The 17,049-nt window shown below is 59.4% G+C and overlaps 2 protein-coding genes across 16 annotated transcripts in view; both read left to right on the plus strand.

Annotated features, from left to right (window-relative positions):
- Window positions 1–12,482, plus strand: part of ANK1 (ankyrin 1) — a 37,619-nt gene extending 25,137 nt beyond the window's left edge. For 4 of the 15 annotated variants that reach the window (XM_058859378.1, XM_058859379.1, XM_058859377.1 and 1 more), the window contains 15 exons: window positions 128–332; window positions 507–603; window positions 961–1,189; window positions 1,372–1,497; window positions 1,578–1,697; window positions 1,913–1,997; window positions 2,256–2,330; window positions 2,799–2,930; window positions 3,125–3,271; window positions 4,868–5,417; window positions 6,110–6,368; window positions 7,619–7,702; window positions 7,821–8,120; window positions 8,427–8,548; window positions 10,302–12,482. In XM_058859378.1, coding sequence (XP_058715361.1) covers window positions 128–332; window positions 507–603; window positions 961–1,189; window positions 1,372–1,497; window positions 1,578–1,697; window positions 1,913–1,997; window positions 2,256–2,330; window positions 2,799–2,930; window positions 3,125–3,271; window positions 4,868–5,417; window positions 6,110–6,368; window positions 7,619–7,702; window positions 7,821–8,120; window positions 8,427–8,525 — 2,508 coding nt within the window. In that variant the 3' untranslated portion in view covers window positions 8,526–8,548; window positions 10,302–12,482. The other 11 variants (XM_058859382.1, XM_058859381.1, XR_009279819.1 and 8 more) reach the window with 11 other exon arrangements.
- Window positions 12,483–13,656: 1,174 nt separating this feature from the next.
- Window positions 13,657–16,204, plus strand: NKX6-3 (NK6 homeobox 3). Its single transcript, XM_058859157.1, has 3 exons — window positions 13,657–14,485; window positions 15,509–15,678; window positions 15,755–16,204. Exons 1-3 carry the CDS (start codon window positions 14,104–14,106, stop codon window positions 15,983–15,985), a joined length of 783 nt encoding a protein of 260 aa, XP_058715140.1. The 5' UTR covers window positions 13,657–14,103; the 3' UTR covers window positions 15,986–16,204.
- Window positions 16,205–17,049: the final 845 nt, after the last annotated feature.

The following is a 17,049-nucleotide window of genomic DNA, read 5'->3' on the forward strand; positions in this document are numbered from 1 at the left end:
GTGAGCCTCAGAGAGCCAGGCCTGGGGCCTAGACATACTTCTGCAGTCAGGGGTGGGCAGCAAGCCCAGGCTGTGTCCCAGCCTGGGGAAAAGCCATCCCTGATTCCCATCCTTGTACTACCCACAGGCACAGCCTGTGCCTGATGAGTTGGTGACTAAGCTGCTGGGGAACCAAGCGACCTTCAGCCCCATTGTCACAGTGGAGCCACGACGGAGGAAGTTTCACCGCCCCATTGGCCTCCGTATCCCACTGCCACCATCCTGGAAGGACAATCCCCGAGACAGTGGTGAGGGTGACACCACCAGCCTACGTCTGCTCTGCAGTGTGATTGGTGAGACTACAAGCGTGCTCTCCACGGGGATGGGATGGGCTGGGCTGCCTCAGGGGGATGCAGCTCCAGGGAGCTCAGTAAAGGGTGCAGCTGTGGAGAAAGCAAATGCCTGGGGGATGCAGACCCTGGGCTTATGGAAAGAGACAGTATGATCACCCTTGCTTTCTGCTGCAGGAGGGACAGCCCAAGCCCAGTGGGAAGACATAACAGGCACCACAAAGCTGGTCTATGAAAATGAGTGTGCTAACTTTACCACCAATGTGTCTGCCAGGTGAGTCCTGGGCAAATGTGTCCATCTCAGGATATCTGGTACTCCTTGGGCCTTACTACAGGCTTTGCCGGGAAAAGCCCCTTACTGCTGTGCTGCCCTATTCCTACATGCAGGGTGGTTTCCTCTAGCCTTAAGACCCCCATGTTGCCTGAGCACACTCCAGGAACCCTCATGACAACTGGGTGTGCAGAAGGAAGGGGGCCATTATCTGTACTTGGCTGGGTCCCCATCACAGATGGGGCTACACCTGTGTCCAGAACTCTTGTGGCTTCCTCTGCAGTCCAGTTGGCTGCTGAGGGGAGCAGGGGGCAGCTCTCTGCCACCACCCAGCAGCACCCCAACCCAGATCTCCTGCAGGTTCTGGCTGGCCGACTGCCCACGCACAGCTGAGGCTGTGCACTTTGCCACCATGCTGTACAAAGAGCTGACAGCCGTGCCCTACATGGCCAAATTTGTGGTGTTTGCCAAGATGAACGATGCACGAGAAGGCCGGCTGCGCTGCTACTGCATGACTGATGACAAGGTTGACAAGACTTTAGAGCAGCATGAGAACTTCACTGAGGTGGCCCGCAGCAGGGACATTGAGGTTTGTCCCCAGCAGCATGTGTGGGGGGCAGCAGGGAGAGGGATAATAAAGTGAGGGGAGACTGATGCAAGTGGAAGGGCCTGGCCCTGGCATGGCTAGGAGAGTCAGGGTTACCTGCCCTATCCAGGAGCAGGATAAGCAGCTCTACACTGGGTCTGAGCATATTTTCTGCTCCCGGGCAGGTGGTGGAGGGAATGCCTTTGCATGTCGAACTCTCAGGGAACCTGGTGCCTGTCAAGAAGGCTGCTCAGCCCCGCACCTTCCTCTTCCAGTCCTTCCGGGAGAATCGTCTTGTCATCCCCATCAAGGTAATGTCAGGGTACAGGACCGGGCAAGCAGTCAGAGCCCTTCCTTGCGCCAAGCCACCTAACTGGGCTCTGGCACTCAGGTCCGGGACAGCAGCCGGGAAGCCAGTGGCTCCCTGTCTTTCTTGCGCAAGGCCATGAAATACGAAGACCTCCAGCATGTGCTCTGCCACCTGAACATCAGCATACCACCCTGCACCAAGGTCAGTGTAGGGGCTTTGGCACTCTGGTAGGAGCAGTGAGGGCACATCCCCTCCCCAAGTGCAGGGGACAGCCCTTGCTGTTAGCTTTCTTCTTCACCTGCTCCATTTGACCATGTCATGCCACTCTGGAGCTGAAGGAGAAGCAATCATGTCAGGGCAGAGCAGCTGCCCTCTTTCCAAGCTGTTGACCCCTTGTTTTGTCACCACTTTCACAGGGCAGTGGCAGTGATGAGCGAAGGAGGACACTGACGCCATTGTCTCTGCGGGAGCGATACAGCATTCTAAGTGAGACCAGTTTTGGTATGCAGCCTGCTGGGACCATTCCAGCCCACTCAATACCTGCACTTGGGGTTCTCAGGCCAGTGGGAAGGCTGGGATGGTCCTGTCACAGTTGCACTTACAGCAACTTCCATTTCCCTGAAGGTTTCCTTGGCCCTGCCTGCAGGGCAGTGCTGTGCCTATGGGTCTGTGTGACCCCCACAGCCAGCACCCCATTCCCCTCACCACTCTGGTGCAGGGCATTGTGCGGCTGGGCTGTGACTCCCTCTTCTCCTCCAGGGTCTCTGAGCAGCACAGACAAGGCAGACCAGAAGATGGTTGACATAGCAGAACAGCTGGGCCTCAGCTGGGCCGGTGAGTCCACACCTGACAGTTCTGAGGATGCACAACACTCCTTGCAAAGTTGACACTTAGGGAGGCTGGAAGTGTGCTGCCAGGTGTAGAGACTGCTTTGTGCTGCACCCCTGCTGTGAGCATTCCAGGGCACTGAAGTGAACTTTTCCATGGCTGTGCACATATCCACACACAAGGGTACCAGGCTCGGGCTTTGTTATGAGCTGTACGTATTGCTGCTGTTGGTTGCAGCCACACAATCCAACGGCAGACCCCACACTTCTTAGCATGGGACCCTATTGTGCTAGTCACAGCCAACCTGAGCAGGAGGGCTTCAGCTCCTGCCCCATCCCAGCTCCTGCATGTTCTGCTGTGCACAGTTACATACAACAGAGGGTTTCTGCACTGGTCCTGGCTGAGCCCTTCACAACGTCCCTAGCCTTGTGATGGGCACCAGAGGGTATGATACTGATGCGGTGTTTTCCCCAGAGCTGGCACGTGAGCTGCAGTTTGGGGTGGATGACATCAACAGGATACGTGTGGAGAACCCCAACTCCCTTCTGGAGCAGAGCATAGCCTTACTCAACCTCTGGGCCAGCCGCGAGGGCAAGAATGTCAAGAGTGAGTAGTTGTGGTGCCCTTTTACAGACACAGAGGTGGCAGAGCAGAGCAATGTGTGCATCTTCAAGGATCACTGGCTGGCTTTACAGTGGTGGTTCATGCATATCTGCCTTCCCTGCCCACCTGGAGGGTGTCTGGGGCATGGCTATGTCTTCCCAAGTGACTAGTTTGCTGGCACCATCTTTCCCTTGCAGTTGAGAACCTGTACACGGCACTGAGGAACATTGACCGCAGCGAGATTGTCAACATGCTGGAGGGCTCGGGTCGGCTGAGCCGCAGCCTGAAGGGAAGCTGGCGCTACACGGACAGAGACTACTCCCTCTCACCATCCCAGATGAATGGTGAGCCCAGCTTCTGGCAGGGAATGCAGGAGGGCCCTTGAGGCCACAGTGTGTGCGGAGACTGGGGCTGGTGTCTTGCCTGACCAGGTTGCACCCACTGAGAACTGAGTGGGCACATTGCTGACAGATGCGGCCTCTTCACTGGGGCTTATGCTGCAGAAAGCTTGGCTCTGCCATCCTGCTTTCTCAGAAACTCTCCAGGTGTTTCTTATCTCAGTGTGCCAGTGAGAGGTACCTCTGGCTATGCGAGCTGATCAGCGGCCAGGGAGCTCACTGAGTCCTGGCTGTACAGCTGTGGTGGTGTGCCTGGATGTGGGGACACAGCCAGAGTCAGCTGTGGCATACGCTGCTGGGGAGCCGGCACACCAGAAAGGGGCAGGGCTTTGTGCTGCTACAGCCCTGCACGGTGGCTCTGCCCCTGCAGCACTGGCTCATCGCTCTCTCCCTCTCTGTCTCTCCCCTTGTTCTGTTTTCTCTAACATGCCACCTAGTGCTGCCAGGTGCGGGCACTCCTGTGGGTCACTTCTTTTCACCTGTCTCCTCTGAGCTCATCCTGGCCTCTCCTCTCATCTTCCACTGCCTGTCTCCACTGTCTCCACCTCAGCTAAGCCCTCTGGGAGCCGCATCCTGCTCCAGCGACTGCATGTCATCAGGGACTACCCCTCTTACAGCTGTCATGCTTGCAGGCAGCCATCCCAGGCCTTCTTCTCCTGCACAGTCCCATGTTCCTTCCCTTGCTGGCACTGCACTGCATGCCCCTGGCCAGGCGCCTGGGTGTCCACGTGTGAGGTGCCCTTTCTGTGCCAGGGGTGCCAGCTGTACCCTGTGCCTTGGCTGTGGTTGCCATTCCCTGTCTGCCAGGGGAGCAGAACAGGTTCACTGCTGATCTCCAGGGGTGAAAAAATGGCTCAAAGCTGAAAAAGGCTGAGCAAAGCCACCTGCATGGGTGGGAGTGCCTGGCTTCATTGTAGTTCATATAGATACGCCTGAGCTGTGCACATCCTGGGTGATGAGACATAACAGTGGCTTGTAGCCCTGGAGACACTAACAGGGCTGTAAGGCCCTGACTGCCTTCTGCAGGGCCTTGGGGTGCATGGCATGTTCCAGGGCCATCCTTCTCTGCTCATGGTACTTCCAACCTGCTCTTCTGTGCTGTGGACAGTGTTTGGCTTTGAGAGTTGATGCCTGTCAGACTTGGCTCCAGGCTAACTGCCAGCCAGCTGATGCTGGATGGGGCTGTGGGCAGGGACCAGGGGTCTGATGGAGCAAGGTAGCAAAAAGGGCACTGTGTCCTTCAGTGTGGATGGAGCATCGTGTGAACACCAGGCCAGTCCTCCTCACAGGGAGGAGGCAGCCCCAGGACCTGCCCAGAGCAGCCCCAGGACTTGAAGGGAGGCATGGCAGCATTTGCAGGGACCATGTGAAAGAAGCCGCTGCTGTGAGCACAGCCCTGCTCAGCCTGGGCACAGGGCTGTGGCATGATCTTTGCTGTCCTTGGGGCAGTCATCCTCCCAGAAGCTGTTTCCCTTTTGTCCTACTGTGCTTGTGCGTGTGTGAGATGGCTGCTGGACATGATGCCTCTGTCTGCCCATATAGGTTACGCTTCACTGCAGGACGAGCTGCTGTCCCCTGCCTCCCTGCATTACACACTGCCATCCCCGCTGCGTGCCGACCAGTACTGGAATGAGGTGGCCATCATGGATGCTATCCCCATGGCTGCCACTGAGCAGGATGCCCTGATGGAGATGTCCGACATGCAGGTGTGGTCCTCAGGGCTCACCCCCTCGCTGGTGACTGCTGAGGACTCCTCTCTGGAGTGCAGCAAGGCTGAGGACTCGGATGCCACAAGCGAAGGCCGGTTCCCAGGGCAACTTCTAGCAGATGCTCATGGCCCAGACCACATGGGCTCTATGGACCTGGTTGAGGATGACACAGTGGACTCAGATGCCATGAATGGCCTGATTGACCTTCTAGAGGAGGAGGGGCAGAGGCCAGAGGGGAAGATGCCATCTGGTGATCATCAACCAGGGACTGGGGAGCAGGACCCGGAGAGTGAAGTCTCTTTTGTTTCAGTTCAGCAGAAGGTGCAAGCCAGGATCATGACATCACCTACCTTTAGCCATGCTGTGGAGAAGAGTGCAGACAGGTACTACAGCCTGGGGCACCAGGGTGACCATGGTAGGGGAGCACAACTGCTTTGCCAGCTACTGCCCTGTGCTCGCCAGCTGCAATAATCTCCCTGCTTTGCTTGCTTCCCTGCTGGCCTCCCACTCTGGAGCCCAGGCATCTGCAGTACATAGAACAATGGTTGGGCTGAGTGTCTCACACTTTTCTGGCAATGCTCTGGAGGGCTCCTTGCAGAGCACCTGGGAAGGACCCTAGTCAGCCAGGCCCTGCATGTAGGTTGTTCTTACCAGATCTAACCCTAACCTTGGCTGCCTGCTCCCCCATTTCCAGTGGCGGGGACCCATGAGCGGGCACCCACAAATGCTCCACAGCATTAGATCACATTAGAGCTAGACCACACTAGACCATGAGAGCACAGCACACTCTTGCCTAAGACTCTGGCAGCCAAACTGTGAGGCTGTGGGATGGGCAGGGAGCATAGCATAGAGGTGGCCTGTGCCTTTTTGTGCATCTGTGTATTTTGTGCTGCTTCTGCCAGATGCCCAGCAGTGCCGTGAGCTGGGGAGTGGAGCCAGCGCCTCTGGGGTGCAGGCTGCGCCGGTGTGCCTGCCGGAGCTCGGCTGGTGCTCAGGGTGCAGCACTCCATGCAAAGCTGACTGCCTCTCTCTTTCTGTCTCTCTCTCCCTATCCCTGTCCCTCTCTGGTGCCCAGGCTGAGGGACTGGAATGCAGAAGGCTCCTTTATCTCCTGCCTACAGGACCTGACAGCGGGCTCCTGGCAGGAGGGAGTCACCCAAAAGCTGCTCCCAACGCACACCACAGCCTCCGGGGCACAGGGCCAGGAGCAAGAGCAGGTCCTGATGCCAGCCATGGAGCTGATGCGGATCAGCTCTACAGAGGACAGCGACCGGCAGCCTCAGCACCCCACAGGCGGCTGGCAGGAGGAGGCCGACAGCCGCTTCTTTGGGCAGGTGAGGGTGGGAGCAGGGGACTCAGCCCTTCAGGAAGTGGTGGCCTCTTCTGGAGCCTGCTGCAAGGCCAGTCAGGCAGACCAGGTGCTAGCTCCTCAACTCTTCTGGCATACTTCCTGCCCCTTGGGGTGCCTCTCAGCCCGGAATAGCCTGCAGTGCTTGATACCTGAGCTCTTGCTCTCCATTTATAACCCAGTCACCCTCCCAGACTTGTTCCTTATTGAGTATCGGCCCTGGCTGCCAGCCCAACGGCCTGCTGGAGCCAGAAATAGAGTTGGTCCAGGGGCCAGGCTGGGTGGTGGGCTTGATGCCACGGTCACACAGAGCCAGCAGGTACAAGGTGAGGGCGAGCACCTTCCCCCAGCCAGGGCACGCACAGCCATCCCGGCAGCACGGCCGTGCTTGGAGGTGGCTGTTCAGCTCCCCCGTGTGTGTCACCTGGGTCACATGTGGTTCCAATGACACCCCAAAGCCCTGGCTTTTGCCCAGGGCTTCGTTTGTCCTGTAATGGAAGACTGCACACTGCCCTCCCACCGTAGTCAGGAGGACAGGCTGTTGGGCAAGCTGACAGAGCAGAGGGACAGAGCTGTCCTGCTTCCAGCCGGGCCGGGGCAGTCCCGGGCACATGACCTCGAGCGAAGCTGTGACTGCGAAGGACGCGCAGCTGCCCGCTCCCTTCTCGCCGCCCACAGCCAGCAGAGCTGCGGCAGCTGAGCTTACAGCAGCTCCCGCAGAGCCGGGGCACTGCGTGGGCAGGCTCACAGCCGCAGGCCACCAGCAGCCCTCAGCATGGCTGAGTTCTGACGGCGGGCTCGGAGCCGCGGCACACGCGCGGCTGTGCGGGCCCAGGCACGATGTGGGCTTTCCTGGCCCAGCTGCTGATCGCTCTGGTGCTTCTGGCCTTCTTCCTGGTCAGCTGCCAGAACGTCATGCACATCGTCAGGGGCTCTGTCCGCTTCCTGCTCAAACACGCCCATCGTGAGCTGGACAAGGAGCTCGGGGAGAGCCCGGGGCTGGCGGATGACGAGGAGGCTCTCTCCGCCAGAGTCGTCCGCCGGCGCGTCCTCCTGAAGGTAACAAGCGGGGCAGCTGAGAGAGCAGCCCTAGAGCCGGTGCAGAGGAAAGCAGTGAAGGGTCAGGGCAGGGTGGGAGACAGAGGCTGTGGGGTGCATGTCAGGTGCATTTTTCTACCTGCAAAACAACTTCCCTCATTGTCCTCGCATGCCCTGATCTCCCTTCCGTTCCTGCAGGGGAATGAAGCCCTTCATCTCCCTGGAGAGCAGGTGACTGAGGAGCAGTTCACAGATGATCAAGGCAATATCATCACCAAGAAGGTGAGTGATCAGCGGCAGGATATGGGCAAGGGCATGCCGCAGCCTTTCTCTTCTCCCCTCCGCCCCTGTAGCAGGAGGCCCATGTAGGGCATTCGTGCCCCGCTGTCTTCGGTTACAGTCACGGCGCTTCTCCAGCTCATGGGACACACAGAGGCTGCACACCAAGTGCAGTTTAGGACCAGACTGGGTGAGGAGGGAGTCACGGTGCCCTGGGGCCAGCTGTGACGCCCAGCTGTGTGGGTCTCCACAGATTATCCGGAAGGTGGTGCGTCATCTGGGCCCTGGTGTCATGGATGACAGGCAGGAACAGGAGGAGCTGATTCTGGAGGGCTCCCTACAGGAGCCCCAAGACCTGGAGGCTGAGGATGATCACTTCATGAAATACTCCATCTTGCGTCAGGATGGTCTGGGTGCCAAGGTACAGTGTGGCTCTTAACTATGCGTTGCAGGCAGCCTTCCTGGGGCATCACCCAGGACTCTCAGGACTTCTGCAGGACTCTCAGGCTCTGGGACAGTGTCACACTCTGTCCTTTCTTCTGCCCTGTACTCCTCTCCTGTTTCCCCTCTAAGACTTCCAGGGGCAAACACTGCCCGCTGCACCAGTCTTCTTGCTTGGTGTTTTCTGCCTGCCAACTGACTCTACCTTTCCCTCTCCTGTCCTCTTCTCTATGTCTGTCTGTTCACCTGGGTGATGTCCTGCTTCCTGCCCCTGCGGCTTCCTCAGGAGGAGGTGCGAGTGCGTGTCCCGAAACCAGAGGTCTCTGGGGGCAGGATGGGGGCTCAGATAGTGAAACGAGCCAGCCTGAAAAGGGGGAAGCAGTGACCCCTCAAATGGCCTCTTTTGAGGTAACCCTATCCTTGCTCTTCCTTCTGTCCTGGTTCTCCATATTGCTGCCTGCACTGAGCTGCTGGTCATGCATATTCTCCTGGGGAACGTGTGGCGGGGCTGCTCCCAGCTCTTGGCTTGCAGAGAGGGTTTGCTGTGCTGCAGCAAAAGACTGGGGGTAGGCAGCAGTGTGCCTCTAATGATAAGCTGCTCCTGGGTGCTGTGGGCACAGGGTGCCCTGGTCTGCAGTGATGCTCCAGCTAGCTGTGTGCACAGCACCCCACTGCAGCCACAGTGCCAAGGGCTGCTGCTGCAGTGACAGCACCCTGGGTGCTCGGGGTGATCGTCCCCAGTGACAGGGTCACCGAGTTGTTACTCCTGGTTATGCTGGGCTACAGGCAGAGGGGTGGTCTTTGTACAAAGCCAGTCCAGGGCCTCGATTGTGTTTGTATAAGGTCTGAGCCAAAGTACCCCCTTCATACATGAGCAGTAACTGTGCAGCCTTGTGGCAGATGAGACCAGCCCTTGGAGCTGGTGCCTTGGTATCCCCCTTCCCAAGGGGCATAGCTGGGCACTGGCAGAGCTGTGGGTCAGATGAAGCACGTCCCGGTTCTGTGGGGCCATGGCCTACTGCCTCTGCTCACTGTTCTGGGAGATGCAGCTACTGCCTCTGCCAGCCATGTAGAGGAAAGCATTGAGGTTGCTGAAGCCAGAATGGGGGCAGGCCTTGGCAGGGTGCTGCTGGGGAATGTCAGGACAGTAGGGATGCAGAAGTGGCGGGTGCAGGAATATGACACTTGTAGGGGCTGACGACATGGCACCCGCCTTTGACCTAGGACATTTCTTACATTGATCCCCACTGAGCTCAGAATGACCCCTTAAGTCTTGTGCATTTCCTGATCTCCCTGCCTTCCCTAGAGTGTGAATGGGACTAGACCAGGTTGAAGGCAAGGTGCTTGGCACAGCACGCTTGAGCCTAGCTGCATAATTTTTCTCTGCACACTCATTGCTGGGCTGACAGTGCAGCGCTGGGGGAAGGTGTTGCGTACGTGCTCCCCAGCTGTCCAGCACTACCTCCTACCGGTAGGAGGCTGCCAAGCAAGGGCAGTTGGTCCTCTGATCTCTGCTGTACGTGCACGACTTGCTCTGTCCTCCCTTTCCCTTCTCTCTTCTCTCTGTTAGTGAGCTCTCTGTGAGTGTATGGAAGTCAAGAGGCTTATGCTTGTGGGCATGTTGATGCAGACTGTCTCCCTCTGCCTGCCCCACTCCCCAGACAGTCCTTGGCTCTGCTTCTCTCTGGGGCACTGCTCCTGTTGCTTTGTCTTTGCAGTTTTCCATTGTGTGAAAGTGGCCCAGGGTGTGCACTGGGGAAGATTTTCATCACTGTTAGGAGAGTGGGGTGCAGTCAGTCACCCTCGCTGGGGGGGGCTCAAGGCTGGCCTCCTCCATTCCAGAACCTAGAGCAGCACTCCCAGCTCCTTCCCAGTGCCACGCTGCAGTTGGTGCAGCTCAGCCACTGCTTGCTGCTCTCTGCAGATGGGGCAGCACCATCAGTACCATCAATGTCATTGCTCCTAGTTCCAGGCCTGCCACTTAGTGGTGCTCTGTCACAGTCTCTCTGACACCCCTCAAAACTTGTATTATGGTTGCTTGGCAGCATGGGTGCATGTGGAACAAGCACAGTGTACAGAAGGGACTTGCCCCCAACATTTATCCTGGATGTACCACCAAGAATGCCTGGTAACTCCTCTGTCTCTCTCTCTGTCTCTCTAGGATCACACCTCAACACCAAACCACTGAACTTCACACACGTTCTGACACATACCTGAGAAGAGAAGAGAAGAAAGGAGAGGAGAGCAGAGAGTGGAGGGGAGCAGGGCTGGCTGTACATGTTTCTATAAGCTAATGGCATGATTTCTGTATGAGACATACTTACCGTCCTATCCGCATGACTGACTGACTGCAAGACGCATGAGCTACAGTACTTAAAACTGACGAGGGGCCTCTATCCCTGCCCCGCTGCTGCCAGGAGCCCAGAGACAGCACCACACACCAGGGGTATGCTCTCAGCTCCTTTGGGAGACAAGAGCTGGAGTAGAAGGAAATGAGATGGAAAGAGATTCCACATCTGTGTGATTGTGTGTGTAGATGCATCCCCAAGTCTGTGCTCCAGCTGTAAGAGGAAAGCTGGGACAGCATGGTGCTGCTCACCACAGAAGAAGAGGTGCTTGCCCCCCTGCAAATGCCTGTGCTGCCTCTGCTGGACTTGCTTCTCGTCCCTCCCTGTGAGTGTTGGGCTTTGGGGAGGGCAGCAGAGGCCAGAGGGTGCAAGGGGAGGCTGCAGGGAGCACAGCTGCCCTGGGCAGAGGGACTGGTGCAGGGCTGCCCTTCCTCTCCCCAGCACGTGCAAAGTCTCCCGCCAGGGCAGAGCTCTGGGCTGAGCACTGAGCTCCTTGCTTATGTTGAAAGTGTAAACTGTACAGCAATCAGCCTTGTGTATATGAACCAATAAATACTATGCAAACCCCTAGGGACACTCTAGCAGTATGTACAAAGCACTAACAGCTCTGCTCTCAAATACCTCTTCAGGCTGCAGGATGGGCAAAGCCTTTGGAATATGTGAGCAGCTCTGGTGAATGGAGCAGGAAGGCTATAGGAGTGGGAGGGCAGCAGCCCATCCCTGTCCTGTGCCACTCTGCCTGAGCCTGGCCCCTTCCTGGCCTGAAGAGGGGGGGCTAGAGGTGCAGTCCCATGGTCTAGCCCCAGTTTGTGTTGGATCCACCTGGATTGAAGCTGTAGGCCTGTGCTGAGGTTCTTGGAGCCCAGGGAGGATGTGCAGTGAGAGAGCAGGGGGTGCTTGTGCCACACGTGGGGTCGTGCCTAGCTCTACTCAGCACAATATCTGCTCAGGAGATGAGCCAGGAGCTAGCAATAGCCAACAGCCGTGCAATACGCACCCCAGGCAAGGGCTTTGCAGGGACCCTGGCCTCCCTGCAAGGGGCGTTATAGCCCTGCATACTGACCCTCTCGGGACCAATCCCAGAGACATGGGGTCTGCTGCCCTGGGGCTGGGGCAGCCTCGGGCCGGCTGCTCTAGCAGGAGAGCAGCACAGGGCAGAGCGCTCAGAGTCTGGGCAGTAGGTTGAATCTGTTGTAATACCTGACCCGAGGAGCACAGGGTGCAGGTAGTGGCACTTGGTCACAGGTCCCTGACCCTGTCCTTTACCAAACTGATACAGGGACCTGGCCTTTGTAGCACAGTGATGTGGGGACGCCCTGCTCTTTCTCCTGGAAGTGGCCATGAACCTGCTTTGCTGAGTCTGAGTTTGTTCTCCATGGCCAGGTGCAGAGCAAGTGCACCTCCAGCTTCAGGCCATGTGGCCTTGGCAGGGCAGCCCTCCCTTTCAGTGGGTACACATCTGCTGGGAGAGCCCCTGGCTGCCCTGCGGCCAAGAAGCCTCGCTCCAGCAAAGCGACTGACCCAGATTAGCCTTGGAGAGCAAAGCAGTCCCCTCCCCACCCCAAAGTTGAGCCATATAGGCACAGACTCTTCATCCGTCACCCTTGCTGCGTACAATAACCTCCCTAGACCCACTGCAACAGCTGACTCCGTAGCATCACCCTAGAGTTGTGTGTGGGTCCAGTGCTTTGGCCTTGTGTATGCCGTAGGGAATGTGCTGTCTGCAACCGTGCCAGGCACCTGCAGTGACATTGCTTTGCGCTCAGATTGCTTGTAGGGCTGGTAGGGGGAGGCTGCACCCAACATTGAGCCTAGAGAATGCTGCAGTCTGCACACTAGAAGCTTTTTAGAAGTTTTAAAAATTACTTTTATTTTCTTTTTTTAATTGTTATGGAAACAAGCCTTTTGGATCTCCCTGTCTTAGGCCCTGATGTATAGATCATTTCCCTGTACACCAGCTAACAGACTATGAATTAATAAATAAATCAACACAGTGTCTCGTCTCTGTTTTTCCAAAGATGAGAAAGATGGGGACCCCGGGGCTGGGTCCCCTCTTGCCGGGAGGGCGGGGGCGGCCGTGGGAGTGGCGGTTTCCTGTGTTCTGCCATTCCCGGGGAGCTGAAGGGAGCAGGAACGTGCGCAGCCTCTCCCGGGAGCCACGGGAGCGTGCGGCGGCCTCTCCCGGGCCTGGGCGAGGGGGAAGCGACCGTGCAGCCGGTGCCGCTGGTACCCAGCACGGCGGGGGCTGTCCCGGGGGCACCGGCGCTGCCGAGTCCCCGCCCGAGAGGCCCCGCCAGAGCACCGGCCCGACCGGCGCTGTCCAGCGTCCGGCCGCCCCGGCTCCGGCCCTGTATCCCACCCCTTCCCATCCCATCCCTTCCCGTCCCGTCCTGTCCCTTCCCATCGCATCCCATCCCGACCCATCCCCTTGCCGTGCCGAGCCGTGCCGAGCCGAACCGAACCGAGCCGTGCCGTGCCGAGCCGAACCGAGCCGAGCCGAGCCGAGCCGAACCGAGCCGAGCCGAACCGAGCCGAGCCGAACGGTGCCGTGCCGAGCCGTGCCGAGCCGAGCCGTGCCGAGCCGAGCCGTGCCGAGCCGTGCTGAGCCGAACCGAGCCGTGCCGAGCCGAACCGAGCCGAGCCGAGCCAAGCCGAACCGAGCCGAGCCGTGCCGTGCCGAGCCGTGCCGAACGGTGCCGTGCCGAGCCGTGCCGTGCCGAGCCGAGCCGATCCGAGCCGAGCCGAACGGTGCCGAGCCGAGCCGAGCCAAGCCGAACCGAGCCGAGCCGAACGGTGCCGAGCCGAGCCGAGCCGAGCCGTGCCGAGCCGAACGGTGCCGTGCCGAGCCGAACGGTGCCGTGCCGAGCCGAGCCGTGCCGAACGGTGCCGTGCCGAGCCGTGCCGTGCCGAGCCGAGCCGATCCGAGCCGAGCCGAACGGTGCCGAGCCGAGCCGAGCCAAGCCGAACCGAGCCGAGCCGAACGGTGCCGAGCCGAGCCGAGCCGAGCCGTGCCGAGCCGAACGGTGCCGTGCCGAGCCGAACGGTGCCGTGCCGAGCCGAGCCGAACGGTGCCGTGCCGAGCCGTGCCGTGCCGAGCCGAGCCGATCCGAGCCGTGCCGTGCCGAGCCGTGCCGTGCCGAGCCGAGCCGATCCGAGCCGTGCCGTGCCGAGCCAAGCCGTGCCGTGTTCAGCCCCGTTCCTCCCGCTCCCGCCGCCGCCGGTGTTCAAAGCGCAATTTGTCTGGGCCGGACCAATCGCCCGCTGGCCTGAGGCGCAGCCAATGGCTGCCGCGGCCGCCGAGGCCCGGCCAATAGGAGCGCCGCCCGCCGCCCGCCGGCCAATGGGTGAGCGTTATTCTAATGGCCCTCGTCTTTATCAGAGAAATGTTGGCGCTGCCCAAGCTCAAGTTGAGGGTCCGGGCCGGAGGCGCTGCGAGGTCACCGGGCGCTTCCCGGACTGCCCGCGGCCCCGGCCCGCGCCGGGATCCCAGTGCCAGCCCGGCGCCCAGGGGCCAGGGCGGGCTCTGGGGTTCTGTAGCCCCCAGGCCATTGGTAATGGGCCAGCCATCGCACCTCCGGGGTTCCGGGCTCTGAGGGCCGCCTCGGTGCTAGAGCCATGGATGCCAACCTGCCAGGCACCTTTCTGCTGAACGGCTCCTCGCTGGGCCCCTTCCCCGAGGCCAAGGCGCCTGTTTGCCAGTACTCAGTGCAGAGCTCTTTCTACAAGCTGGGACCCCCCGGGCTGGGTGCCCAGCTGGCTGCTGGCACCCCCCACGGCATCTCCGACATCCTCGGCCGGCCCGCGGCGACACCGAACAGCAGTCTCCTCCCTGGCTACCCCCACGCGGGCGGATTTAACGGACTGAGCTCCCCGGGCGTCTATTACGGGCCCCAGGTGGGCGCTCTCCCCAAGGCTGGTGGCGAGTACCTGCCGCGGGGCCGGAGCTGCTGGGCGGAGGCGGCCCCGGAGTGGCGGGGCGGCCGGCAGTGCGGCGGCCGTAAGTACGGGGGGCTCGGAGCGGCTGGGTGTGGGTGGCTGGGTGCCGCAGGTGACGAGCACCTTGCGGAGTCCTGAGCCGTCGGCATAAGGGCAAGGGGCAGGCTGTGTCTGCTCCATTGCCCTGCACGAGGCACAGCTGGTCGGCCAGCAGGCTGAGCCAGGACAGTGGGGAAGACCCCAGTGCCAGAGCTGCCGGACCTCAGACTGTCACAGAACTTCTGGCTCAAGGGCAGGGGCAGCTCTAATGGCAAATACAGTATTCTTTGCCTTCAGGCAGCCACAGCTGGCAAGGACAGGCAGAGCCCTCTGACTCACAAGATCTGCCTGTCTCTCAGACAGCCTCACTGGGGGTCAGTGCCTGGTTTAGTTCATGGCAGAGACAGGCAGGATAGCCAGCCCCAGAGCCCCAGGCTGGCAGCACTGCCGTCCTGGTGGAGAGTAGTCAGGGGAATTGCAGAGTATGTTGCTGCTGTCCCAGAGGGTAGGTGGGATGGGTGCATCCACTGTCACATGGGAAGCCCCAGGAGGCTGGGTGCAGCTGCTCAGAGCCTGCAGCTCTGGTCCCCTTCACCCCTTTGCAGGTGATGATTTTGGAGCAGATGGGTTAGGCAGTTTGGCCATCTGCTCCTGGCACAGCTGCGAGCCAATGACCAGCTCTGTCTGTCTGCTGTCATGCATCCTGCAAGGTGTGGGGCATGGGGGCACAGAGTTCCCAGCGCTGCATGGCTCTGGGGTCAAGCACTGTTGATAGCGACTCTTACCCTTGCACCACAACCACTTAGCACTGTCCTTGATCAGGAGGTGCCTAGCCCGGCTCTGGCTCTGTGAGACCTGCACAGTGGGAAGCTCAGCCCTCCTGGGATGGGGCTGAATCCCTGAAGCAGGAATACAGCTTTAATTTGGAGGGGAGCAGGTGTGGAGGGACTCTTTGGTCACCGGGGACTGGTGAGTGTGTATAGGGGGAGAGCTGTCCAGTGTTAGCTGCCAAGAGCTCACCCACTTCTCTCTTCCTCTCCTGTAGCCCCTGCTCACTTGGCTGACAGCATCCACAAGAAGAAGCACACACGCCCGACCTTCACGGGACACCAGATCTTTGCTCTGGAGAAGACTTTTGAGCAGACCAAGTACCTGGCGGGTCCGGAAAGAGCACGGCTGGCCTATTCTCTTGGCATGACTGAGTCTCAGGTGAAGGTGAGTATTGGTCCCTGTGTGGCACAGGGTGCGCAGCATGTTGGCTGCTAACTGAGCTGGGCCCATGGGGCAACAGGTCTGGTTCCAGAACCGACGGACCAAATGGAGGAAGAAGAGTGCCCTGGAGCCCTCCTCATCCTCGCACCGGGCGGGGGGCTCTGGCGGAGAGCGGGCGGCCTCTGAGACCGAGGATGATGAGTACAACAAGCCCCTGGACCCAGACTCAGATGATGAGAAGATCCGGCTGCTGCTGAGGAAGCACCGTGCGGCCTTCTCGATGCTGGGCTTGGGCACGCACAGTGGCTGAGCACAGCCTGCCCCTCTGGGCCAGGAGATGACTGGCCTAATCACCTGCATCCTGCCAGGGGGTGACTCCCATCACCAGCAGGTGCCTGGCTGTTGGGATGGGGTGGCTGACAGCTGGATGGGGAGCATGGCTTGCAGGGCTGGGAGCAGCACACGTGGTAGTGTCAGGTGCAGCCGTGTTATCGGCATTGATGAAATAAAGGTCCCAGTCAAGTCCCGGCACTTGTTTCATGGGCATGTGGTTAAGGGTGGCCTTGTGAGGCTGGGCCAGAGAAGGGGTGGGGTTAGGATGTGCGGGGCAGGGTCTGCATGCCAGGCAGGGGAAGGGTCTATGGTGTGGAGCAGGAAGTTCCCACAAAAGCAGGGGAACCCTGGAGATTTTCCCAGAGTTTTCTCTGATTTGGGCGTGTACCAGCAGCAAGAGCTGCTGGTTCAAAAGTCACCCATTGGGGCCTCTTATTGGAAGCTCTTAGCAGCAAATAAATACCATTTATCTTAACAGTGTGAGTGAGAGCCCATTCACCTGTCAGGGCTGCAGGATTGATGTGGCATCAATAGCCCCAGTGTGTTTGCCTGCCAACCTGAGCAGGTCCCCTCTGCTCTTTGCTGCACCCCTGTGCAATGGGGGCTGCACACACAGACGTGTGTGTGCACATGGGTGAGCACACCCCCTGTTCTGGCTCCCCATGGCTCACCAGTGGCATGCCAGTTGTGGGTGCTGCGCAGGGCCAGCTGTCCTTACCTGCTTAGGACGCCACAGGAGCTCCAGCTGGCACAGGCACAGTGCTGAAGGCCAGGCAAGCTTGGCAGTTGTTCAGCCAAGAGCCAACTAAGTGCCAGCTAGGTGTGAGCAAACATGAGGGCTGTGTCTTGGAAGGAAATCGATAGCAGATAAGGTGCTGCTGGCCTATCAGGCACTGATTAGCAGCATGGCACAAGCATGGAAGGGGTAGGAATGGGGCTGGTGGAGGGATGCCTTTCCCTGCAATTGCAGGCAGTACCTGCAATGGGCTGGTGGCCGAGTCTACACCTGGGACAGCTGAAGCTCTCAACCACTGGCACCTT

This window comes from Poecile atricapillus, chromosome 29 (genome assembly GCF_030490865.1).
Source record: "Poecile atricapillus isolate bPoeAtr1 chromosome 29, bPoeAtr1.hap1, whole genome shotgun sequence".
NCBI classification, from domain to species: domain Eukaryota; kingdom Metazoa; phylum Chordata; class Aves; order Passeriformes; family Paridae; genus Poecile; species Poecile atricapillus.